General features: G+C 35.8%; 1 protein-coding gene across 3 annotated transcripts in view; it reads right to left on the reverse strand.

Moving 5' to 3' along the window:
* clu (clustered mitochondria protein homolog) overlaps window positions 1-27453 on the reverse strand; it is a 502466-nt gene that overhangs the window by 48758 nt on the left and 426255 nt on the right. For all 3 annotated transcript variants that reach the window (XM_090401006.1, XM_090401005.1, XM_090401004.1), the window contains exons 28-30: window positions 21436-21627; window positions 17453-17533; window positions 5830-5955 (exon numbers count right to left, since the gene is read on the reverse strand). In XM_090401006.1, the coding sequence (XP_090257132.1) occupies window positions 5830-5955; window positions 17453-17533; window positions 21436-21627 (399 nt within the window). The remainder of the gene's footprint in view (window positions 1-5829; window positions 5956-17452; window positions 17534-21435; window positions 21628-27453) is intronic.

Genomic DNA, 27453 nt, shown 5'->3' on the forward strand with positions numbered 1-27453 from the left:
CAAATGTAAGAAAGCTAAACAGTGTGTAAAACTAGCTAAACAAAAGTCATGGGAGGACTTTGGCAAGAATATAGAAGATAAATATCAAGAAGGTGGCAAAATATTCTGGAGGTTGTTGAAGAAGCTTAGGAATGGAGGAAAGAGTGCTGTAAAAGGAATTAGAGATGATAAAGGTGAAATGAAAACAGGAGAAAAAGATATCCTAGAAGTATGGAGTAATTACTTTGAAAAACTGCTAAATGAAACAAGCAGTGATGACAGCACAGTGATAAAAAACACTGACCAGGCATGCAGTCAGGAATACATATCCATACTTGAAGTAGAAAAAGAAAGCCTGGACAGAGGGACGAATTCCCGATGATTGGAGTAGAGCTCTCATAGTACCCATATATAAAAAGGGAAATAAAACTGAATGTGAGAATTACAGAGGTATTTCCCTACTGAGTGTTCCTGGCAAGATCTATGCAAGTATACTTGAGAAACGGTTGAGAAGAATTGTGGAAGAAAAGCTTGGTGAAGAACAAGCTGGATTCAGTCCAAATAGAGGCTGTCAGGATCAGATCTTCACTTTACGACAAATAGTCGAGAAAGCATGGGAATATAACAAAGATCTGTATTTAAGTTTTGTCGATTTGGAAAAGGCATATGACAAGGTGCCAAGAGAGAAGCTATTCAATACGCTGCAGTTATATGGTGTCAATGGGGCATTATATCAAGCAATACTTAGTTTTTATTTGAGTTGTGAGTCAGCAGTTAGAATTGAAGGAAGTACAGGAAGATGGTTTAATGTTAAATCTGGTGTGAGACAAGGATGTACATTATCCCCTCTGTTATTCATTATCTATATGGATCACATTATGAAGGAATGCGGTATTAAACCTGATATCAAAATTGGAGATGTTAATGTCAGCTCTTTGCTTTATGCGGATGATGTTATACTTCTAAATAAATCCGCTACAAGTCTGCAAGATTCTCTGACTAAATTGAATAGCTGTTGTAATAGATATGGTATGAAGGTCAGCAATAAAAAGAAAATGAAAATAGGCAGAATCATTGAAAATGTCAACTGTGTTGTGAATGGAGAACCTGTGGAACAAGTAAAACATTTCAGCTACTTAGGCACAATTTTTACTGAAGATGGTAAACTAAATATAGAAATAGACAACAGAATCAGCAAAGCTGGTATCGTGGGAAGTCAATTGAATAAATTCATATGGAATAAGAAAGAAATTAGTCGGAACACTAAATTAGCTGTATACAAGACTGTGTTCAAACCAATTTTAACTTATGGATCTGAGAGCTGGGTCAGAAGTAAAACACTTGACCAAAGACTAGAGACCGCAGATATGAGAGTCCTGAGAAAGATTAGAGGCGTAAACAGATGGCATCAATGGCAATGTCATATTAAAAATGAGGATATTAGGAAAGAACTTGACATTGTCAGCATCCAGGAATGCGTTAGCAGAGCTAATCTCAGATGGTATGGTCACTTAAATAGAATGGGAGGAAAGATTAGCAAAACAAGTGTTCTCTGCCAGGTTGGCAGGAAAACGACCCAGAGGAAGACCAAGATATAGGTGGATTGATACGGTACAAAGTGCCTTAAACGATAGAAATATAAGATCTGATAATGTTGGAGTCTTGACAAGTAACAGACTGATTTGGAGGAAAATTGTAGATAGGAAGTTAGTAATATGTAATTTTTTCATGTAGTACTGTCATATCCTGTACACCCCTTGAGGGTACATGGCAGGAATCTGATGATGATGATGATGATGATGACATAAAAAAATTTAAGAAATAATAATAATACTTTTTTTTGTGATTCCCACCCATGAAATGTTAAATCTGCATGGATGGACAAGCTAAGGAATATTTAGATATTATTATTTATTTTATTTTCCTATTTAGTGAACATGAACATTTTTACTATTACGCAAAATTTTTCATGGAAAGGACAAATTACACACAGCATATGATTGGATATTGTATTATGAAAATGTACAATAGAATTGGTGTTGCCTTTAACTTTAAGTCTCAAAAATAATTCCATTAGATAAAGGAAATTCCAACACAGAGGTAGAAAATTTTAGACATCTGTATCTCAGAAATGGTATATTACAAAAGTTGCTCAAAGGCAGAATCCGGGAGTGGATGGGCAGAAATATGTTCATTTATAGGGGATCAGCATGTTTCTAAAGATGCTTGTCTTAGTAATTCACTCACTTTTTGCAATAAAGTGATAGTCAAGTTAGATAAAGGAAATGGCTATTTCATCTGCTGGACTTTGCAAAGTCATTTGACAAGATATTACATGGAAAACTCATCTCAACAAGAATGATAGATTAGTAATTCTAAGAATCTGGAGGACCCATATGCAACATATATAGCATCCAAAATATGATGGCAAAACTTCGACATAAGTAAATCGTAATATAAGAGGACTGTAGAGATGTGTTTAATGTAGTTCCACTATAAAACTTTATTTATTTGACCAAAAATGTTTATGTAGCATTTTTTCGTTCATCTCCCAACAAAGTTAAAATTGGTCTGAATGATGTGTTATATACTAGTTTGGTGTTTTGGTTTATTTCGCTTATTCTATAGATGCAAAAATCTAATAATTTTGTCTTAATTTCAAAGTAGAAAGAAGTTGAGTTTTTAGGAAGAAAAACTCTCCCAGTAGCACAAGCCAACTAACCTTTTGCTGGAAAGAAAAAGGTAAGGCATTAAAGAAAAAAGCATTGTTTAAAAGTTAAATTTGTATGGCATACATGGAACTTAGTATAAAGTTGTATTCAGTTCCATGTATTAAGTTGTATATATACTTAAGTTGCAAATTGGCAGTTAGAATTGAAGGATGCATGTTTAAATCAGGTCCAAGGCATCCATAAGTAGTTTTCACCATTATTTGTAATCTATATGGACTATTATTAAGGAAAATAGTATTATCCTCAGTATTAAATAGGATTCTACATGAGGTGAAACACTGTCTTGATCTTTTGAATCTTTTTCCCCCTTCCCTATTGGCCTACTCAAGCATGTGCCGGGTTGTTTCCTCTACAGTAGCAATACAACATAAAATTCCTTAATAGATGAGGAATGGTAAACTAATTTATTCTGAAGAAATATTATTGTACAAGAATGGAAAAAATATCTTGAACACCTGTATCAAGGCGAAAAACAGGAAGAAGAAAATGACACAGAAGCCGAAGACAATAGTGAACCTTCAATAATAAAAGACAAGTTTGAAAAATCACTTAAAGACTTAAGAAAAGCCCAGGAATTGCTAACATCCCAAGTGAAGTGACCACAACCTTGTATTAATAGTAGAAGCCCTTTAATATCAATCCCCAAGAAAGCAAACGTTCTCCAACGTAACCAACACTGAACAATAGCTCTAATTACACACATTAGCAAAATCCTATTAAAAATAATACAAAACCGAATATATAAAGAATAGATTCACAACTAGAAGAACAATATGGATTCAGGAAAGGAAAAGGAATACTAAGCCTGAGAACTATAATCAAAAAAAGAATGGAGCTAAACCAAAAAACATATATATGCTTCATGGATTTAGAAAAAGTATTTGACAAAGTTGATTGGAATATGATGTGGAATATTATGAAGAAAAGTGACATTGACTATAAAGAGTAATCAAATAGATTTATGTAAGACAAATGGGATACATAAGAACAAATAATAAAGAAACCATACATATTAGATGTGGAGTAAGACAAGGGTGCATATTATCACCTTACTCTTCAACATATATATATTGAAAATGCCATCAGAGAAGTTAAATAAAAAAAACAAGCAGTGGCAAAGATGGATGGAGAGGAAATATTTTGCCTCATATTTGCAAATGATATTGCATTCATAGCAAAAAGCAGAAGAAGACAACTAAAAAAAGTTAATCAAAACAACCAATGAATATTTAATAAATACCACATGCAAATAAATGTTGAAAAAAAACCAAAATTCTACTGGCAAGCAAGAAACCAAAGATCATAAAAATAATTAAATTAAATGGGAAAGAGATAAAACAAGTAAAGAATTACAAATACCTAGGAAGTACAATAAATGAGGAAGGAAGATCAAAAGAAGACAAAGATAAGAATAGGCATAGCAAAAAACCAATTCAATAAAATGGAAGAGGATGAAAAGGAAACTTAAGTCTACAATTAAGGAAAAAACTTCTAGAAAGTCATGTATGGAGTATAGCACTTTATGGGAACAAAACATGGACAATGGGAACAGGAGATATTAGAAGACTGGAGGCATTTGAAATGTGGTGTTGGAGACAAATGCAAAAGATAAAATGGACAAACAAAAAATCTAATGAAGCACTTACGGAAGCAAATGAACCCAGAACACTGATAAATGCATTAATAACAAGAAGAGAGATGGATTGAACATATCTTATGACATGAAAGTCTGACGAGAAGAATAATGGAAGCAAAATCAAAGGAAAAAGAGGAAGACCAAGGAAAAGATACTTTGAAATAAAGAGGAAAGCAAACAGAAGAGAAGAATGGAAGGAAATGTGCTGAGCTACCAATCATAAGACTGATTGCAAAAGAAGGAAGAGTTCAGAATTTTATGTGCTGTTACTATAATGGATAACTCACCTCCAAAGTGATATGTCACATAGAGGGTTTTTTTTTTTTTTTTTTTTTTTTTTTGTAAAATGGTTGTGGGTTTGCAAATGCTATGGCTGGAGAAAGTTTTACATTCAGGGATATCCAATATCCACCCACTATGGAGCTGCACATAGATCCCCTATCCAACAAATAAATATGCTCAGAATGTCAGGATTCTATATCAACACTATGGTGACTCTGTGACATCCCTGCACTATGAAAACATTGATAGATTGAGAGCTTGTGGATTGCAGAGATTGGTTGATAGGCGAAGAAGAGGGGATATGATAGAAACATTCAAATTACTAAAAGGTTTTTATAGGATTGATGCAGGGGAAATGTTTCAGCTGTGTGAAAGTGATGGAAGAACAAGAGGTCATCTCTGGAAATTAAAGAAGAGTGTGGTTAACAAAGGTGTCAGAACAAGGTTTTTTGCCTGGAGGGTGGTGAATGAGTGGAATTCATTGCCTGACTTAGTTGTGAGCTCTTCGTCTGTAAATGAATTCAAGAAGAGATATGACAGATATTGTTTTGCTAGTTTGGGTCTCCCGCGATGAGTCTACTGACTCCATGGAGATACCCGTAATAATAATAATGAAAAAGAAGATCCACTGCAACATGGTTGCAGTGGGTATAAGCCCACAAACCAAATGATCCTAGTTTTGTCATCTAGGACTATCTATCTCTTGCTATGAAAAGATAGTCCTAGATGACAACATTAAGAATATGTATGCATAGCCTCTTTTCATATGTTCATAGATAATGTTGCATAGTAGTACAACTCTGAAATACTGATGATAAATAAAATCAGGAAAAATAGAAGAATTAGGGAAAATGAGTAATAAGAGAAAGAATGAATAAGGGCCAGCAACATCTTTGAGAGATACCTTCCACCATTTCTAAGTTTTAAAATGAGAAAAAAGTCTAAATCTTGTTGTATGAAATGCCATAAAAGCAAATATGCCAAATGTATATTTCATTAATAAATGATTATTTCATAAATCAGGTGACTAAACAGCATTTTAATGAAAATCTAAAGCATCTTCAGAAACTTCATGAAATTAAAAAAAAAATATAAATAATATAATAAAATAAATAACACTATGCATTGCAGTTTATTACTCATCATTTATAACAGTTTTTAAAAAGTTCTTATATTCAAGAACATTAAATTCATACTCACATCTAATACTGCCATTTCTGGATGATTATCACCACAAACCATAAGGATGAGGTACCTTGCTCTATATAACAATTTTAAAGCTGTGCTAACCTGAGAGTTTGCAAAGCAGTACAAGGCTAAATGAGTCTATTTAAAATAAAAATATATATGGTCAGTAGCCCAAATATGAAAAAAATTGCATATTTTCACTTTTATTACAACATCTAATAAAATTACCTGGCAATGGGCAATTATTTTATCTTTAATAATAAACAAAAAAGCTAATCTTTAAGGTAATGTAGCTACTGCGTTTTACTAGCATGTAGGTTCAAGATTAATAGATTATTTATTAAATAAATAAAATACTTAAATTAGAGTAACAAATAAGACACATCTAGATATCACGAAGATCAGGATGATAGTGATATTTAGTGTAAAAAAAAAAAAGTGCAAGATTGGGAAACAATGCAAAAACCAAATTCATAAGTAAAAATACATCAGAAAGTGGGAATAAAATCATAAAACAAAATTTAGAAGGCAATAAATTTAAAGATAATGAAATTTAAACTTATGAGCTAAAAATAAATTCTTTTAGCTGATCCCTACAGGTCATCAGATAGAAGACACTAGTTATGAGTTTGATGTGTGGTTCATTAACACTGAGTCCTAGACCTACTGGGACTTCAAGTCCTATTGATGTATATTTACATCGATAGGACTCAAAAGTGTTAAATATTAAACAGAAAAGTTTAACATTATACAAATGTGTAGATAAGTTGTGGATTTTTAAAGCAGACAGAAGAGAATGTAAAGTGCGACTTGAATGTTGAACTGATGTATTGGTGACTGAGGGTGAAAGTAGTGTGAATGAAACAAGAAGAATGAGCGCTTGTCTATGGCAAAGAAAGATGATTTTAAAGAGCAACAGCAGCAAGCAAGTGATAAGAAAGTTATGAACAAGTGTGTGAACGATCTGATGAAAGAGTTCATTGATGGTAGCATGTAGAATGACATAAGCAACATGAGTATATATCAAAGGTTGGGAAGAGCAAATGAGGTATAATGACAGTGACTGACATGGTAAAGAGTATCAAGACAGAAGATGTAAAAAAAAAAAAAACATGGAATTACACACACACACACGCGATTTCTTTCACCATAAGAATAGCACATGCTTTTACGTAGACTAACATTCTTTGTCAGAGAATGCCAAATTACACATTTTTTTTTCACCTTCTCTGGTTTAAAGGCTCCTTGCCCCATTACATATCATACTGCTTCCATAAATCTGAAAATCACCAATCTCTTCGTCCTTTTATTCTTGAAGCTACTAATATCTGCCATCTATTAATGAATCAAATTCTACTATCAGCTGGAAAAGAAGCTGAAATATTTGCTATAAGCAATGACCTAAAGCAAGCTATTTATCTACTAACGAGAATACTAAATAACCCTTTCCACTCAGCCAACACATGATCTTTTCTTTACCTGTTCTCCTTTCAAGTTTGTTCTTGAGATCACTTCTCCTCTCAGTAAACTTAGACCATAATTTTTGATCAACTACTTTTGAATCCAATCCATATTTCAGAATTGAATAGTGCCTTGCATATTGCTAGTTTCCAGGTTTTCCACCAATTTTCCCTGTGTAAATTTATTTAATTGGACCACTAATTGCAGTGCCATGAAATATGCAGCCTATGCCAGTCAAGCCAACTCTACCTTCTCAAGATGCAGTGTGCTTCATTAACAAGAATACTCCAATTTTCAGTATGCATTCCTGTTTTATAGATATCTTTGTAGTTGGAGGAAATGCTAACTAGACTTACTAGATGACCATGGTTCAGAAAAATGCCACTGCTTTGCTTATGGGATTTGAGCCTCTCCCCCAAATAAATAAATTAAATCTTCAAGCATTCAAATGTGAGCAATACCCTTCAAGGGCATGAAAATGTATTATGGAGATTCAGTGTCTCAATCTTTGAGGATACAGCAATAAAGGAGTTCTGCAGGCTGACTGCCAGAGAGCATGTGGGATCAAATCTTCGATAAAAATGAATTTAGGAGGCTTCCTGATAGCTGGCACATAACCCTACTGTCACACATACTGTCAGAATGTGCCTGGAGGTAGGCTATGTAATGGTATGCTGGGATGCCAAAGCCATATTATGGCAGAGACTAAATGCTTGCAGTACATGTTTAAGAGTATGACTGACATGTCCTCTCACTTCATCTTTCACCCTGCTTTGCACAACCTCTGAAATGTTAACACAACTCAAACATATAATGTCACTGTGGTTAAAATAACTTCAACCAAATGTTAAAATCTCAAAAACCTTATAAAAATCTCTCTTCCACATCCACTTCAAAACTCACAGTATGAAAACTGACTTAAATGATGCACACCACCATCATTTAAAGACATCTGAACTTGATCTTTCTGAGCAAGCTCCAAATTACTGCTACAACTATCACAGTCCATCTTAATGATCTAAACTACACTGTTTAATTCCTTTTATCACAGGAGTGGCACAATCTTGTGCAGTCTAATATGCTTTTGCAAGAAAATACCTAATCTTGAATATCCTCTGACTTCATGTGGCTTAAGATTTCCCTGTTCCACTATGTATCATTCGTCTGCTAACACTCATTCTCATCTCTCAATTCTGAAAATGGTTCTGACCACTTTGACTCTTTTTTTCTTGAAATCCAAGTAATCCCAACACAGATCATCTTCCTTGGTGACTTATGTCACCAACTAGCTCCTTTTCCAATTCAAATGACCAAGCTGGAAGAAAAGCAGAAGTATTGCTGTAAGCAATGATCTGTTCATGTACCAACTAGAATACCTGATAATCTCCACTCACCCAACACCAGATCTTTAGTTAACAAATTTTCTTTCCAAGAATGCTGTTAAGGTCACCTTTTCTCTTGGTAATTCAGATTATTGCACTTCAACAACCCTATGTTGGTCAGACTATAGTTTTTTCCTGCTTTTCAGATCCAGATACTTGTTATAATCATGTTACAGAAAATATCCATGTTGAAATCAGGGTCTTGATTTCCCACTGCATTCAAAAAATTCTACAATATCTAAGCATAAAGGCAGTTATATATATAAAAACATCTCACACGTGAAGTGAGATAAAAATTACAGTTTCATTTCCAGCCTATGAAGCCTGTGGTGGCCAAATATGATTTTTCTACTAATGTAGAAAAATATCATACTGCAGATGTTGAGGAGGAGTGGAAGCTGTTCAGAACATCTGTCACTGCCTCTGCACTCTCAAGCTGTGGCAGAAAGCGGCTAGGTGTGGCAATGGGCAGTGAGAAAAGGACACCTTGGTGGAACCAAGAAGTCCAAAAAACTGTCCGGGCAAAAAAAGAATCCTACCTAACATGGCTTAGGGTCAGGTCACCTGAGATGCGTTTGTGGTATGCTGAGGCATGAAAAGCTGCTGCTGAGGCAGTAAAGACAGCAAAGCAGAAGGCTTGGGAATCCTTTGGAGAAAGATTAGATTCATCTTATGCAAATGCAAACAAAGTATTCTGGCAGACCATCCGCCGCCTTCGAGGGAGGAAATCGTGCACAGCAAGGGCAATTAAGGCCTCTGATGGTGCACTTTTAACAACTGAGAAGGATATCCTCCACAGATGGAGGGAATACTTGGAGAGCCTTCTTAACCTGGGTGGCCCAGCAGTTGTGGACATCCAAGAGGTGCAGATCGGGGCAATGACTAGTCTCACAGCAGAAGAGGTCCATTCAGCAATAAAATCGCTAAAATCGGGCAAGGCTGCTGGCGATGATGAAATTCGGCCCGAAATGCTAAAAGCCTTAAATCGAGACGGTGTTCTCTGGCTGACTCGAGTGTGTCAGGCTGCTTGGATATCTGGGCGAGCACCAAAGCAATGGCAGACAGGCATAATAATACCAGTCTTCAAGAAGGGAGACCAGAAGGATTGCAGTAACTATCATGGCATCTCTCTGCTCAGCCTGCCTGGGAAAGCGTATGCTAGGTGCCTGGAAAGACAGTGCAGGAGCATAGTTGAGTCAAAGTTCCAGGAAGAACAATGTGGCTTTCGTCCTGGTAGAAGCACAACTGACCAAATCTTCACTTTAAGGCGTCTTTGAGAAATCTTGGGAATATGCCAAGAATGTCTACCCATTTTGCAGACTTGGAGAAGGCACATGACCGGGTTCCTCAGGATAAGCTTTGGCAAGTAGTACAGGAGTATGGAGTGGATGGCCAGCTATTAGCTGCCATCAAGTCCCTGTATGAATGCCCAGAGTTTTGTGTCAGGGTAAACAGCACAAAGTCTGAACCTTTCACAGTCTCCATTGGCCTCTGCCAAGGATATGTTCTGTCACCCCTCCTTTTTATAATATTTATGGACTGGATTGATAGGCACAGCCGAGGCAGTGAGTGTGTCAGAATTGGAAGATGTAGCATTGGACGTCTGCTTTTTGCAGATGACCTAGTTCTGCTTAGCTTTTCCACAGATGACCTCCAGTGGACCCTGGATAGGTTTGTAGCTGTTTGTGCAGATGCTGGAATGAAGATCAGTGTGGCCAAAACTGAAACATTTGTGGTCTCAAGACAACCATCCCAGTGCACTCTACATGTAAGTGGAGTCCCAATGAGGCAGGTGGAGAAGTTTAAATACCTTGGGTCCATATTCAAGAATGATAGAAAATAGGACGTAGAGCTAGATACTCGAATTGGCTTAGCAAGCTCAATATTGCGGGAGCTTGGCCATTCGGTAGTATTGAAGCGGGAGTTAAGCCAGAAGGCAAAGCTGGCTGTCTTCAATACAGTCTATGTCCCCATCCTCACCTATGGTTATGAGAGTTGGGTAATGACCGAAAGAATGCGGACACGAATCCAAGCGGCTGAAATGAGGTTCCTTCGAGGGGTTGCAGGGCTGCCCAGACTCGACAGAGTCAGAAGCTCTGCAATTTGGGAAACCCTCAATACTCAACTGCTGCTTCTCCGTGTTGAGAGATCACAGTTATGTTGGTACGGGCACCTGGTCAGAATGCCACAAGAGAGGCTCCCTCAGCAGGCCCTCTTTGCCAAGCCAGAGGGCGGGAGGCCACGTAGAAGGCCAAGGACTCGCTGGATAGATTATATCCAAAACCTTGGGTGGACACATTTGGGAATGCCACCAGAACACCTGAGCTTGGTGGCAGAGGATCGTGACCATTGGAAGTTCCTCTTGTAGCTGTCGCCCCCACAACCCAATTAGGAAAGGTGGGCCTTGAAGATGTATGTGTGTAGAAAAATCAACTTACAAAAATGGTAGTTGTGTCTTCTGGTGTCTTGAAAAAGCCACTAGTAACAATTTGTCTATTCCGTACATCTGTATTCCCACTTTTCTGTCACCTAGACACCACTTAAAACATTATTTAAAAATTTACTTTCAGGGATCACTCTTCTATGTACAGTTGGAGGCCAACCACCTCCAACTATACCTGGGGCACTGCACCATATGGTTTCTGGGGAGTTTTCTCAGAAAGACATAACAAAAATCTTTAACATAAAAATCAAAAACTCTTCTGGTCCTGGTGGTATCCTACCAACTATGTCCAAGAGATGTGTTTCTGCACCAATACTGACATCCTCCCCCACAGCATGGAAGAGTTTATAATCAGCTCATTCAAAACAGAGGGAATAAATGTGTCATGAAACTAATGATCTGATGTTCTCACCTTGGTGCTAAATTAAAAAGATCCTCTGGGCTAGTTTCATCAACCCCCCTCTTTCTCCCTCATATATAACCTTTTCTCACTGATGCAAAATCATCTCCATAGTGATACTCGCCATTCCTCCTACTCATATGACACACCATGTTGTGTATAGAAATTCCTAGATCTTTTACAACCACTATGTCACATAGTGGTTGTAAAAGAAGTTGTAAAAGCCATTTACAACTTCTTTTACAAAGAAATTTATTATAGACAGAGCAACTAAGCTAGGAAGCAACCTAAACACTAATCATGATAACTAATAATTAAGGAATTGACAGTGTACACTAGAAATATAAATTAAAAACAAATTTAATAAATACTTTCCGATATTTCGGCAACGTCACGTTGCCATCTTCTTGGGAACTTAAAATAAAGAACAGGTGCATGCAAGTGCTACCTAACAGCAAATGAGAAACGAAGTGAGGAAGCTACAGTTTTCCTAAAGTCTTGATGGTGCCCCCTTCTCACAAAAGCAAAACCACCAAAAACCAACATATCCATTAGTGAATACAAGTCACTACAAGAATTGAAGAAAAACAAAGAAATAGTTATCACCAAAGCGGATAAGGGGAATGCCACTGTGGTACTCAATCATAATGACTACACAGGTAAACTTAAGGCTTTATTATTAGATCAAGCTACTTACCTTCCCATTGAATACAATCCCACCAACTCACAAATTAGAAAACTCCATAAGCTCCTCAAGAAGGTTACTTCTTGGCCTGTGGAGATTACTAACAGACTAAAACTATATAATTCTAGCCCCCCCCCCCCTGTATATATGGGCTCCCAAAAATACACAAAGAAAATGTGCCATTACGTCCCATAGTGGATGGCATTGATTCCCCCACTTACAAACTAGCTAAGTATTTAGCCAAAGCGCTTTCACACTATACTGGCAATACACCATCACATATAAAAAACTCAGCCCACTTCAAAGCCAGTATAGAAACCTTACACTCCAACATAATGACATAATGGTCAGTTTTGACATCTCTTCCTTATTAACAAATGTCCCCCTCAAAGAAACCTTAGAGCTAATCCAAGCTAAATTTCCTCCCGATATCTCAGCCCTATTTCAGTTCACAATGAACTCAGGCTATTTCGTTTGGCAGGAAAAATTCTATAAACAGATAGAGGGGACAGCCATGGGTTCACCACTTTCCCCACCCTTGGCCAACTTCTTTATGGAGACTTTTGAAGAGAAAGCCTTAAACTCAGCCCACAAAAACCTACCATATGGCTTTGCTACGTTGATGATGTGTTTGCTATTTGGCCACAGGGTCTGGATACACTCCTCTCCTTCTTAAGACACTTAAACAACCAACACCCTAGGATCAAGTTCACCCTAGAAAAAGAGAAAAACAATAGCCTTCCCTTCCTAGACACACTAGTCACCTGCCAACCTGATGGAAACTTGTTTTCTCAGTTTATAGAAAACCAGAACACAAGGACCACATCCAATTTCACCAGTACAGTCACTCTGGGCTTGCAGACCATGCTCTGGATACCTGCCACAGAATAAGGTGGAAGAAAGCCACAGTAATACACCACAGCTGGTTCAAATATGAAAGACTATTCATGGAATCAGCCTCAGCCCTTAGGAACATACCAAACCTCAACAAATTTGGGTGCATAAGACTGCCCCAAATTTGGGAAACATATATCAAAAGAACTTCAGCCCAAAGGCCAATAACTACCAATATAGCCTGCCGGGGGCACCATCAGGACTTTAGGAAAACGGTAGCTTCCTCGCTTCATTTCTCATTTGCTGTTATGTAGCACTTGCATGCACCTGTTCTTTATTTTAAGTTCATGCATGCACCTGTTCTTTAAAAAGATGGCAACTTGACGTTGCCGAAATATCAGAAAGTATTTATTAAATTTGTTTTTAATTTATATTTTTAGTGTACGCTGTCAATTCCTTAATTATTAGTTATCATGTTTAACTAGCGTATAAGCCTTTCAACAACAATAAACACTAATCTACGTAACATAACATACAGTAGATAATGAAACTTGGCTACCTTCAATGTTTTCAAAACGCAATTTTTTTTTTCTTTCAAGGAAAAAAATAAAAGACCTCATCTCTTCCCTTACCTTTGACAGCACTGAGCTCAACAATCAAGACTAGAACCTGCATCTATCATTACCCTATTTCTGCCAAACTTATTCTTCTCCATAGCAAGATTATGCACCAGCTGATCAGGAAGTTTGCTAGATGCATTACAATTTGGTTTAGTGCTATACTCTAATCTGGTGGCCAGATAAGAACACAGGCAAGATTAGATTACTAGTAAGTTATTATTAAACTAGTATTTGTGAAAATTTTTCAAATCACTGGTAATTCAGTAAAAAATTCATACCAGTAATCAAAAGTCAGTAAATTTGCAAACCTAAATTAACCATACTCCCTTAAGATAAGTTCCTCATTGGGTTCAATTATGCAATTTTGAAAGCATTTCTGGCTGTAATGTTTGTCTATTTTTATGATCAATTCAACCATGGAGTTATAATTCTTTTACTTCCTCATGATAACATGCAAAACTCTTGTCAAAGGGGTCCACTGGCTCTCACAGGATTTATATAATTATTATTATTCTACAAGTATTTCCATGGGGTCAAAAGATTCATCATGAGAGATTCATTATTTACACAATAGCTATCATACCTCTCCTTGAACTCATTTGCTGATGAAGCACTCACAGCCACGTCTAGTAATCCATTCACCACCCTCCAAGCAAAAAATCTAATCCTAAACACCCTTGCTAACCACACACTTATACAATTTCCACTAGTGACCCCTTGTTCTCTCCCTTCTTGTCATGTACTGAAAAAAAAGACTTCAGTGTCAATCCTATAACACCCATTTAATAACTTAAATGCTTCTATCATGTCCCCTCTTTTTTACCTCTCAGCAAATTTTTGAAGCCCATAGACTGTCAATCTATTCTCATAGGGGCATTCCTTAAATCTGCCACAATCTTTGTCGCTTGCCCCTCTGGATTCTCTCCACAACTTCATCCCCATGAAATCCAAGTCCAGATTTGCATGCAGTAGTCCAAATATGGCCTTATTAAAGACTTATATAGGGACACAATAACCTCTCTATCTCTGCTTGTTAATGTGTTCTTTAAAACCACATAATATGATGCGCTGTTTTGGTTAGCTTTGCAATATGTCCTCTAAATACCAACTCCCTATCCATAATCACCTCCAAAAGTCCCTGGTTTCATCAGTTTCCTACAGTTCAGTTCCATCGATATAGTACACATTAGAAGAGATTACAATTCCCTTGTAATCTCTTCTTCCCAAAGCGTATCACCTGACACTTGGCCATTAGTCCAGCAGCTATTTGCATTTGCCATACTTACTGCTAGTCTAAGTCTTTCTGCAGGACCTCTGCATCACCTTCATTTATCATAGTTCTTCCCAGTTTAGCAGCATCAGCAAACAACTGAATATTTCCTATATCACTGGTATATAAATTATACCAATAATATAGGAACAAACAGAGGACCAAGTACAAAGCCCAGTAGTACACCACTGGTCACGTGCCTTCTCCTAGACTCAACTCCTCCATAAACCACTTTTTGATATCTGTATCAGTGACCCGCTAATCAAAATCACTAGATTCACATCCATTCACATTTGCTCCAATTAATATAATAGTTCTAAATGGAATCTTGTTAAATGCCTTTGAAAAGTCTAGCAATATCACTAAGTAGCCATTTCACTTATCTAACTCCATTGCCACTTTATTATAAAAAGTAAGCAATTACTAAGGTAAAACCTCACAAAACAATGTTGTCCCTTATAGAGTATTATATTCCTATCCATCCAGTCCTGAATTCTTTCATCAATTTTTCCAATAACTTAACTACCAGTCATGAAATACTGATTGATCTATAACTTTCTACTTCTGTCTTGGAACCTCTTTTATGCAATGAGACTATCTGTCCTCTTTCTCCTGGCACCTTCCTATTACTGAGGCTTAAATTAAACAGCCTGGTTAGAGGAGCTGATAATTCCCTTGCATATTCTCATAATACATGGGCCAATATCCCATGGATATGTTCATATTGAGGTTCTGCAAGATTTTAAGCACCTTCATTTCTTCAACCTTTTATTCTTTTATCGATGTCACTGCCTAGATGTTAGAAGTTTTTTTGCACTTGGATAGACTATAATAAATTTAGTTTAATCCTTTATCCAAATGTAAGCAAACAAAGTTTGCACCTGAGGTATCTTCAGGACTGAGGCAACTCGTGGTAAAGGTGGACCAAGCACTCATCACTACTTGTCTTAGTATCTCCCATAATGCAAAGCACATCTCCTTGCAGACATGTATAATGTTATGCATTAAGGGAAGGCCACTACCCAGGTCGAAACTAGTCTCGGTAGTGGCGTCCCTTAATGCATAGTATTATACATGTATGCAAGGAGATGTGCTTTGCATTATGGGAGATACTAAGACAAGTAGTGATGAGCGCTTGGTCCACCTTTACCACGAGCTGCCTCAGTCCTGAAGATACTTCAGGTGCAAACCTTGTTTGCTTACACTTGGATAAATGATTAAACTAAATTTATTATATCACTACATAGATGGTACCCCCCCCCCTGCAAAATGCTCACTCTATGCATTAAGGCAAGGGCCACTACCCATACCTGTTTCGACCTTTATTGAGGTCTCGTCAGTGGGAACCCGGCCCAGTAGTGGAGACACCAGGAGAAGCAACGAGTAGTGGCCCGTGCCTTAATGCATAGCATTACACATACCTGCAAGGAGATGTGCTTTGCATTATGGGAGATACTGAGATGGGAATGATGAGAGCTTTCTCCACCTTTGCAACGAGTTGCACTACCTTACCCCAGTCCTGAAGATACTTTCAGGTGCAAACTTTGTTTGTTCAGACTTGGATAAAGGATTAAACTAAACTTATTATAGTCTAACCAAGTAAAAAATAAACTCCCAGCATCTTTCTCTGAATCCAGAGTAATTTAAAAATAAGGTTGTATACCCTTTGGCAACTTCTATAGGTTGGGATGACCTCTCATTGCTTCTGCATGGTGTCTCCACTACTGGGCCTAGCTCCCACTGACGAGACCTCAATAAAGGTCGAAACCGGTATGGATAGTGGCCCTTGCCTTAATGCATAGCATTACACATACCTGCAAGGAGATGTGCTTTGCATCATGGGAGATACTGAAATAGGAGTGATGAGAGCTTTCTCCAACTTTGCAACGAGTTGCCCAGTGTTGTACTACCTTACCCCAGTCCTGAAGATACTTTCAGGTGAAAACTTTGTTTGCTCACACTTGAATAAAGGATTAAACTAAACTTATTATAGTCTAACCAAGTGAAAAATAAACTCTCAATGTTTTTCAACAGTCTATGATCAGATTGAAGTAGGATAATAGTATATATAAATAATTTTGAGATAAGAGCGTAGAGGCAATTTTCTATAAGCTCAAGCAATCACAAAAATAATGAAGTAAGAGGGGAAATACAAAAGTAAAAAGTAACGTCACAAACAATATAATAAACTAAAATTACGAACATTACAGTTACATGTTCACAAAATGTCAGCAAGTCAGGCATGCTAACATTACTGCAACTAATTTAATATTAAGTCCACATTTAGTTTCCCAGTTTTGTATTAATTGGGTTATAGTATGAAAAGAACAAGAGACAGTAGAAAAATAAAAGATGTTATGTCTAAAATTATGATTTGTAGGAATTATTCAATTAGGCATGGTTACAGTATGTCATTTTAGTGGCATAATGAAGAGGTATTCAAAAAATGCAACTTAATTATGAACAAAATGTGAATTCTAAATAATTATTCGGTTTTTATGAAAGCAGAAAAATCAGCATACTTTATGCTAACTACTTACATATTCAGTGATAGTGCATGGATGATCAATACCATTAACTCTTTCACTCATAAGCACAGCCTTCTGTTGATATGCCATTGCCTGAAAAATGGAATAATTATTACTGAATCAATAACTATACTTACCAAAATTTAGAAAAAATTGCAGCTGTTTAACGGGTGTTGAAAACTATTTTAGAGATTAGTATTACAGAATTCTGGGAATTCTATAACACTAATTTTCATTTTACTTTCATGTTCACTGACCTCATATATGAACTTCAATTTTACAAAATGTTATGAATTATTGTGAAACAAAAAGTTTCTTGATCAAAACTTATATTATGCTTAACAAGAAATACTACTGTTTTAATTCTTAATCTAAGTGTAAGCAAAAAACTTGACCTGTTAAGTATCATCACAACTAGTCTATCTGTAATTGTCTCAGTAATTTCCTATATATTAGGAAAGAACTGACAATGTCTAGTTCTTTCCTAATATCTCATTTTTAATATGATGATGCCATCTGTTCATGCCTCTAATCTTTCTCAGGATTAGAGGCAGTCTCTAGTCTTTGGTCAAGCATTTTACTTCTGACCAAGCCTTCAGATTCATAAGTTAAAACTGGTTTGAACACTATCTTGTATACAGCTAATTAATGTTCCGACTAATTTCTCTTTTATTCCATATGAATTTATTCAATTGACTTCCTACCATACAGCTTTGTTAATTCTGTTGTCTATTTCCATATTTAATTTACCATATTCACTAAAAATCATGCCTAAGTAGCTGAAATGTTTTACTTGTTCCACAGGTTCCCCATTCAAAACAGTTGACGTTTTCAACGACTCTACCTACTTTCATTGTCTCTGTCTTTTTATTGTTGACCTTCAGTATATCTATTACAACAGTTATTCAATTTACTAATGGAATCTTGCAAACTTGTAGCGGATTTATTTAGAAGTATAACATCATCTGCATAAAGCAAAGAGCTGACATTAACATCTTCTCCAATTCTGATATCATGTTTAATACTACTTTCCTTCATAATGTGATCGATATAATGAATAACAGAGGGGATAATGTACATCCTTGTCTCACACCAGATTTAACATTAATTAAACCATCTTCCTGTACTTCCTTCAATTCTAAGTGCCGACTTGCAACTCAAATAAAGACTAAGTATTGCTTGATATAATGCCCCATTGACACCATATAACTGTAGTATATTGAATAGCTTCTCTCTTGGCATCTTGTCATATGCCTTTTCCAGATCGACAAAGCTTAAATACAGATCTTTGTTATATTCCCATGCTTTCTCAAATAATTGCCGCAAAGTGAAGATCCTATCCTGACAGCCTCTATTTGGCCTGAATCCAGCTTGTTCTTCACCAAGCTTTTCTTCCACAATTCTTCTCAACCGTTTCTCAAGTATACATGCATATATCTTACCAGTAACACTCAGTAATGAAATGCCTCTGTAATTCTCACATTCAGTTTTATTTTCCTTTTTATATATGGGTACTATGAGAGCTCTACTCCAATCATCAAGAATTCATCCCTCTATCCAGTCCTTCTGAACTATGCAGTGCAGCCACTGTAAGACTTTTATAGCACCATACTTCAGCATTTCTGGTCGAATATCATCTACTCCTGCTGCCTTTCCACATTTCAAGCCTTTGATGACTTTTTCTACTTCAAGTATGGATATGTACTCCTGATTGAATGCTTGCTGAGTGTTTTTTACCACTGTGCTATCACTGCTTGTTTCATTTAGCAGTTTTTCAAAGTAATTACTCCATACTTCAAGGATATCTTTTTCTCCTGTTTTCATTTCACCTTCATCATCTCTAACTCCTTTTACAACACTCTTTTCTCCATTCCTAAGCTTCTTCAACAACCTCCAGAATATTTTGCCACCTTGATATTTATTTTCTATATTCTTGCCAAAGTCCTACCATGACTTTTGTTTAGTTAGTTTAACACAGTGTTTAGCATTCTTGCATTTGTCTCTATATTCTCTAAGAGCACAAGCTGACTTATCTGACAGAAACGTTTGATTTGCTTTCTTCTTTTCTTTCACTGCCTCTAACTTCCTGTGTCTACCATGGAGTTCTGATTTTTCTGTCCTTGCAGACAACCTCACCACATGCCTCTCTGGTTGAATCAATCAGGGTTTTCTTCAAGGTTTGCCACTGAATCTCCAAGGTTTGGTTCTTGTTCTCAAACTGTTTCATTTTTTTTTTTCCTTCAATAATCTTTGTGTATTTTAGTCTACAGTTCACATCTGAGAGCTGCTCAACTTTTATTCACTTTAAAACTTTCTTACATATCATTCTTTGCAATATGAAATTCAATTTTATCCTGTTCAAGACTAAATAGTGATTGCTTCCAATTTCAAATCCTCTGTACACTCTGGTGCCCTGCACCAGGGAGAAAACATCACTATCAACCATAACATAGTCAATGAAACTTTTCTTATTCCTTGCTTCTTCTCTCCATGTGAATTTGTGCACATTTTTATGTTGGAACATGGTGTTAGTAATAACCAGTCCATGTCCTGAGCAGAAATCCAACAGGTATTTGCTCTTTTCTCTAAATTTTCCCAAAACATTTTTGTATGTCTGACAATCACTTCCTATTCTGCTATTTAGAACCCCAACAAGGACCAACTTTTCCTTTTTCATTGTGTCAATAGCTTTCTCTAGAGCCTCAAAAAATTCCTCCACTTCTACCTTAGTAGAGCCTTCTATGGGACCATAGGAACAAATGTCTCATTATCCAGTTCCACATTCTGATATTTGCCCACATTACTCTACTTGAGACTGACTGTCATTCAAGAAGATTAGCCTCGTATTTAGTGTGGAATACTATGGCTACCCCTTCTTTTCCTTGATTGTCATTGCCTGAATATAACATTTTGTATTTATTGCTCAGAATGATCTCACCAGTTTTTGTCTTTTTTGTTTCAGTCACCCTTATTATGTCGATCTTATTGTCAGATTTTTTGCCATTCAGGCTTCTTATGTTGATAGTACCGATCTTTAACTCTGGTGATGTTGAGTTGGTGTGTGCTTTCAGATTTACAGAATAATTTATTCAAATATAATTTCAGTTCCTCAAAAATGAAAATTCAAGAGTCTACAAAAACTACAATTTTTCCTACTTTCAAGGAACAGGATACAAAAATAAATATTTTCAAAAAAATTTCTAAAAATGATCTTCATTTTTAAAAGTGAAATAATAAATGTTTTTGCTTCAAGTAAGTAATACAAATAAATGGATTGAATTCGAAAGCCTTTTTAAACTTAAAATAAATAAATATCAAAAATCCTTCAATTGTTGATATATATATTTTTTTCAATAATTTTTCTTATTACATGAATATATCAATAATGCTGTAGTGGTTTTTCTTTCTTTCCTGAATTCTTCTTGCTCTGGAGATTATAAATAACAAATTTATTTTTGCTATTCTATTGCTAAAGATTTTTGTCAATATTTTATGTTGCTGAAACCAAAATAAGACTGAATGGGGAGTAACATCAACATCTGTCTCCCTTTCTAAAAAAAAATAGCATTCCTCCAGCTTTCTGATACATTTATCTATCTTTACATCACTTTGCATTTGTAAAAAGCAGTAATGAAATTCTTTTGAGTAAAAAGAAGTCTAAAGAGCCACAGTATAAGAGCAATAAACAAATCAAGAAACTTGGTTCCAAAAATATAAGAAGCAACAAATGCGCAACATACTTGATCAAGATGCAAGAATAGAAAAAGAAAGATCCAAGCAGTGGAGTAACATATTCTGTATTTTAGTGTTTGTTTATTCTCATTATATTTCCCATTGTCAGAGAGTAGCAGAGAGAAATAATCCTTTCTTGTAATAATTAACAAAATTTAAAAATTCAAATTCAGTTAATGACACACACACACACACACAATACATCTAATCTGGAATAAACTACCACTGAAGAATTTGAGAAAACTTCAAAGCAGTAAACATACCTCTGCATGATCACCCATTATGTAATTAAGTCGTGCTAACATTCGCAAACATTGAGCAATCTCAGGATGCATTGCTCCATACACATTGTTAAGCAGATTGAGGGCTTCAGTGATGAGTTCATATCCTTCTTTTAGATAACCTTGTTGAATTTTGGTCTGGCCTGTTGTGTAGAAGTTATAAGCATCTGTAGCCTAAAAGATAAAATTTATGTTAATCATTTTTTTTTCTTCTTTTTATTAATGCTAAAAATCAAATCACATCTATAAATGTAAATATGAAGGAATTAACCTCTGATTCAAATGGAACATATTATACTCCATAATATTATTAATCTATATAATGGGTGAAACAAAGTCTACTCTCAGAAGGAAATACAACAGAATCGTGCAATGAAAATTAATTTTCCTGCCTATTGACAGATTAGTTTTCAAACTGTGCTAAATCAGAGTTCATGATAGTCAATCTCAGGATGATACTGATTTTTACAGAGTAAAGAAGTAATTGTTTTGTCTTATCAAGTTATGTTTGCATTGAATATAAAACTGAACTCTTAAGTGTAACATTATTAACCTTTGAATATAAGAAACAAGCCAATCTAGAATGGCAACAGCATCGCTGATGAATTATAAAATTCCTACTTTCAGCCTAACTTACATAACATATACCAAATGGCTTCAATATTAGTTTTATATTTCTTATGACAAAATTGCAAGACCTAGGTAAAAACCCTTTGCTGCTACTACTACAGTCCAAGCTATTAACTCAGTGTACTAAAAAGTGTACAAGAAAACCACAAACTGAGTAATGGTCATACCGATATGCACAATCTGAAATTCATCGCAATGTATAGTGTAGGTCCTTGGTTTATTTATTATGATTATGTAGGTTTCTCTAGAAAACTTAAAATAGGGAGTTTAGCAACTCATCGACAGAGGCTCCCCTTCTATGTCACTGAATGCCTACATATCATTTTTCTTTCCTATGAACACATCTACTGAAGATGCCCTCAAAACTGAGCAGTAATCCATTCCATATGCTCACCATATCTGGACTTCACATGCTTCCTATCCACACCCTTACATGGCTTCATGGAACAATCTCAGGTTCTTCCTCCACTTGACAGCAAAATCTCATTTGCCTTTATGTATAAGATCAACTTGCATGCTTCTATCACATCTTCCTCACATATCTATTTCTTAAACTCTTTGAAGACCACATATCATTCTAATCCTCTAGTGCAACAGCTCCCAACCGGTGGTACACATGCCCCCAGGGGTACATGCTGGGAAAATTACTAATCACATTAGTAATTTTCCAACTCATTACTTATTTCCACTATTTTACATTAAGATAGGCATTGAACAAAAGCGTCAGTATTTAAAAACAGCTATTTTAAAAACAAAAGGTACAATTTATAGAAATGGGTTTAAAAGGTGTACAAAAGCGGAAAAAGATTGGGAACCACTGCTCTAGTGAATCTTTACAACTATCTGTATCTTCATTTCCAAAGAATGCAGATGACCATATCTGAGCACAATAGTCCAGATGGGCATTATCAAAGATAATTACACACTCATTAAGAATAATATCCTTCAAATGCTCCTCAAATGTCTTTTCCACCATAAGAGATCAGCACCAGGTTGAGACCATAACTTGGTGCTTATCTCATCTACCAATAAGCAACATGCACACAGACATTCCCACCTATATGTTGTATAGCATTATGAAAAGGCTAAGTAGGATGATCTTTGCAACTCTTATTCCTCATTCTCTTGGTTGGAATACTATTTTCAACCTACCACTTCAAATATATGTAGCGAATGTGTCAATGAAATAATCCTTACTGGAACGGCAACTTATTCCCCCATGCTGCTCTACACTCCCTAATCCTAATTAATCCTTGATTCTCCAAAAGGTTAGCTGAAGCTGTACAAGCAATTGAGAACCAGTTACAATACTGTAACTGGTTCTCAATTAAAACTCCATCTTACTTTACTGCTCATGCTAAAGCAAAGAATAAATGCAAGAAAACTGTCAATTCATCCACAACGTGGATTTTGAAAGAGCTAAAAGCAGAAACCTTGCATTCTGACTGTAAAATCTCTTGTGAAAAAGAGATTTATTTTTCACCTATATTGATTTTACATAGGCCATTAAAATACATATAATTAAGAGTGTATATAACCTAATGTAGAACCACAAGCAATTGTAACTAAAAAGCTCAGACAGGATTAGGCTAGTAAACTGAAGGCCAACAACAGTCTCAAAGGTCACCGGACTATGAGTTTTACCTCCAAAACCTACTGTAAGCATGGATGATAAGGGAGCTACCAGTAAATCTGGTAACTTTTTTTTTGATATGATATAAAAGGCAAAGATTGAGGCTCGAGCAGGCTCTCATTTTTTGTTCGTGTGGCAAGCTTTTCGAAGATGGGAAGAATAGCGATCCCACGAACAGTAGTTTCTGGAGATCATAGGGAGTTCGCTGGCAGTATTACAAGATATCCTTCCATGAAATTCATCGACAAATGTACTGATCCAAGTGCGTGCTGATTTGTGGCAGCCAACAAAGTTCCTAACATCGATGAAAAAAATGCATTAAAGTTACAAGGAAGGAATCTGCAAGAACAACTGCCGGACAGTGCCTGATCACAGGACTGCACAATGAAACAGAGAGCTTGTAAGTAAATTGTTTTATTTTAATAACCTAGATTGTGTGTACAGACGATAGATGTTGATTCTATTTAACAAAATCATATAATGTGTTTGAAGAGGTCAGTTTGAATGTGTATAATAGAATACTGTAAACTTGAATAATGCTTGTGTTACATAATGTTTAGAACGAGTATAGTTTAATTTGCCTTTTATTGTTTGTAATGAGAGTAAGGTTATGTGTGCTAAAATCCATCCACATGTTTAATAAGTTGTGTAAATAATTTCTTTGTCTAATGCTTTAAGTGAATTGTTTTAATGAATGTGTGGAGAAGTAGACACGTGATATGTCTTATTTGCATTTGTACATAAATGTCTTAGTTAGAATAAACATGTTTGGTTTTGTTAATAGCTTGCCTGATCTTTGTTAGCCAATGCACTGTCTCATAAAACAAATCGAACCTGTGTGACCTAAAGAAAGTTACAGCCACAACTGAGTAATTTGGAGTTGCTTGAGATAGAATTGATTTAAGAGTTATTCCATGTGCATAGCTAAAATATTCTGTTGTATATAAGGGAAAGATAGAAAAATTCTTTTACATGATCTTTAATGGCGCAGTTGTTAACAAAAAATAAATTTTTAAGGATTGATACATTTGATCAAAGCAATGTAAATTAAGGATTTGGTCCCAGCTTTTCCTCGGTCTACAATTCTAGCATGTGTGAAACTATACTTTATGGCCTTGAAGGGGGGGGGGGGGGTTAAAACTAAGTAGATTACGAAAGGAATAAAGTCAACTAATAGCATTATACGTGAATTAGAGATTGGAGCATACAGGCAATTTATACAAGCTCAAGCAACCACAAAAATAATGAAGAAAGAGGGCAAACACATAAAGTAAAGAAGTAACGTCATAAACAATATATATATTAAACATAAAATATAAATTAATAAATTTTACACTGACCAAAAGGGGGTCGTACCTTCTTGTCTCCTGCCAAAATAATTGCCTGCAATTTTTGTCCAGCATTGCTTCCACCACTGTCATCTGAATGGTTCTACTGTATTACCATTCACAGAAAAAAAGCCAACCTCCTGACTTCTTTCTCTTCTTCTAATTCTCATATAGCTGACCTTGCTAAATGTCCTCCCCTCCAAAAAAAAGACATTCCAAACACTTACCACACAGCACCCTCTTTGATCTTTTACCAGAACAAAATCAGAATTGTCCAAATTAGATATGAAGAAAGTCTTCTGGTCCTGATGATATTTCTTCAATCATCCTAAGGCTTGTGCTTCAGAGTTCTCACATTCTATTTCACCTTTTTAAGCTTTCGTATTCTACTAGTATCCATCCTGCAGCATGGAAATTACCCAATGTACAATCCATTGCTAAGTAGGGTGACAAATCCTCATCATCCAACTTCTCTCATCTCAGTGCTCTCTCAAGTAATGGAAAGAACCATCAATACTTAATCCTGTGCTACCTTGAAGATGGCCAACTAATAAATGATTGCTAGTAAAGATTCCACAACTGTTTGAAAAGAGGATCTGCTTATCTATGTCATCCACGCTCTGGACAAATACCATGGAAAAATTTGGGGAGTAAAGTAGTTGTTCTTGATATCTTCAAGGATCTAGCACAAATGTCAATTAATACGTAACATTTATTTTCCATTAAATTCAAATACAAGCAAGCCTCATTCTATCACTAATTCTATCATGTTAATGAGTCATTTATTTCTTTACTGCTGATTTAATCAACACCATTTTTAAATTGATCATCTGCTCTTTTCAAAACACAAAACAGCATCCTCTTAAATTTCTGTTTCCTTGTTTTTTCATTTTGTCTTGCTTAAACCCAAAACATCCAATTTCCACACCATCATAACATCCGTTAACTCCTCACTTTTATTGTGTTAATATGTTCCTATTCTCAGTTTTCCTTCTGATACAGGTCCTTTACTATTAGCTTAAATAAATCCAATACAAGCTTGCTGGACTTGGCATTTTATTGAATAATACTTTAAATGGTTTATCAGATGTAAGGGAAATTAGAATTTATTCAGGAAGAAAGCAAAAGAATTCGGTACAACATTCAAAATACGAATACAAGGATGAGTCAACACAATACATATACTTCCATGTGTCTTAATCACAGCTCAGTGAACAGGAGAAAGTACTATTAAAGTTCCAGAGAACCAGGTATAGTTGTGCGATTCAAAATAAATTTTAAAATAAGTTAAACAGTATATGGCAATTACTTTCTGAAACAGAGAAAGGCATGTAATCTATTCAATTAACATTGAATGATCAAGGTTTGTATGTTTCCAGGAATAGATGATAAAATGCAAACGTACTGTAGTGAAAAAAATTTGTTTGGTCCCAATAAACTATGTCTAGTATTGATAGCATGAGATACAAGACTTGAATCCCACTGAATCTAGAAATCTGATGTAATTCATGGTGTTCTTGGATTCTGATCTTAGAATGGCCAGCCTGTCCAAAATAGAAGTCAACAGGAACAGTGTACTTGATAAATACCAGAAAAGGATAGTGGAGCAATTTATTCGTAAGTAGATGATAGGAAAGAAGATTACTTTTAATCACTGATGAAATAAAAACACAGACAGAAATTGATTGGACACATACTGAGTATGGGCAGCAGCTAGAATATCTTTGGGATGGATCCCAGTTGGAAAATGGAAAAGCCTAAATTAACTTGGCAGAGAATGACAGAAAAGGGAAAGAAGACGAGTAGCAGAACTGGAGAGAAGCTAAACTGGTAGCTGAGCACAGAGGTATCTGGAAGAAACTGATCTCAGCCTTATGTGCCATGAGGAGAATATAGAACATTTAAAAAAAAAATATGTAAGTAAGGTAACTTATGGCTTATAACTTCATGGTGTTCTTGGATTCTGATCTTAGAATGGCCAGCCTGTCCAAAATAGAAGTCAACAGAAACAGTGTACTTGATAAATACCAGGAACAGATAGTGAAGCAATTTATTCGTAAGTAGATGATAAGAAAGAAGATTACTTTCAATCACTGATGAAATAAAAACAGACAGAAATTGATTTGACACATACTGAGTATGGGCAGCATACTCAGTATAGGCAATAAACATGGAATGAACCTTTGTACTGAGAAAAAAAAAGATCTTTCAGTTCTGTAGTTTGCAAATAGCAGAAATTATCAAATTCCTGACATGCACCTTCAGGGAAGAATAGGATGTAAACAATACTAAAATAGTACTACACAATTAAGTTTGCATTATTAGTAACTGCTGATCAACAATTTTCCACCAAATTAAGCTTATCACTCCAATTCAGATTTCTAGGATATCTCTAACTACATTAATCCA

Source organism: Typopeltis vanoorti, chromosome 11 (assembly GCF_054136105.1).
Source record: "Typopeltis vanoorti isolate ZY-2024b chromosome 11, IOZ_Tvanoo_1.0, whole genome shotgun sequence".
Classification (NCBI taxonomy): domain Eukaryota; kingdom Metazoa; phylum Arthropoda; class Arachnida; order Uropygi; family Thelyphonidae; genus Typopeltis; species Typopeltis vanoorti.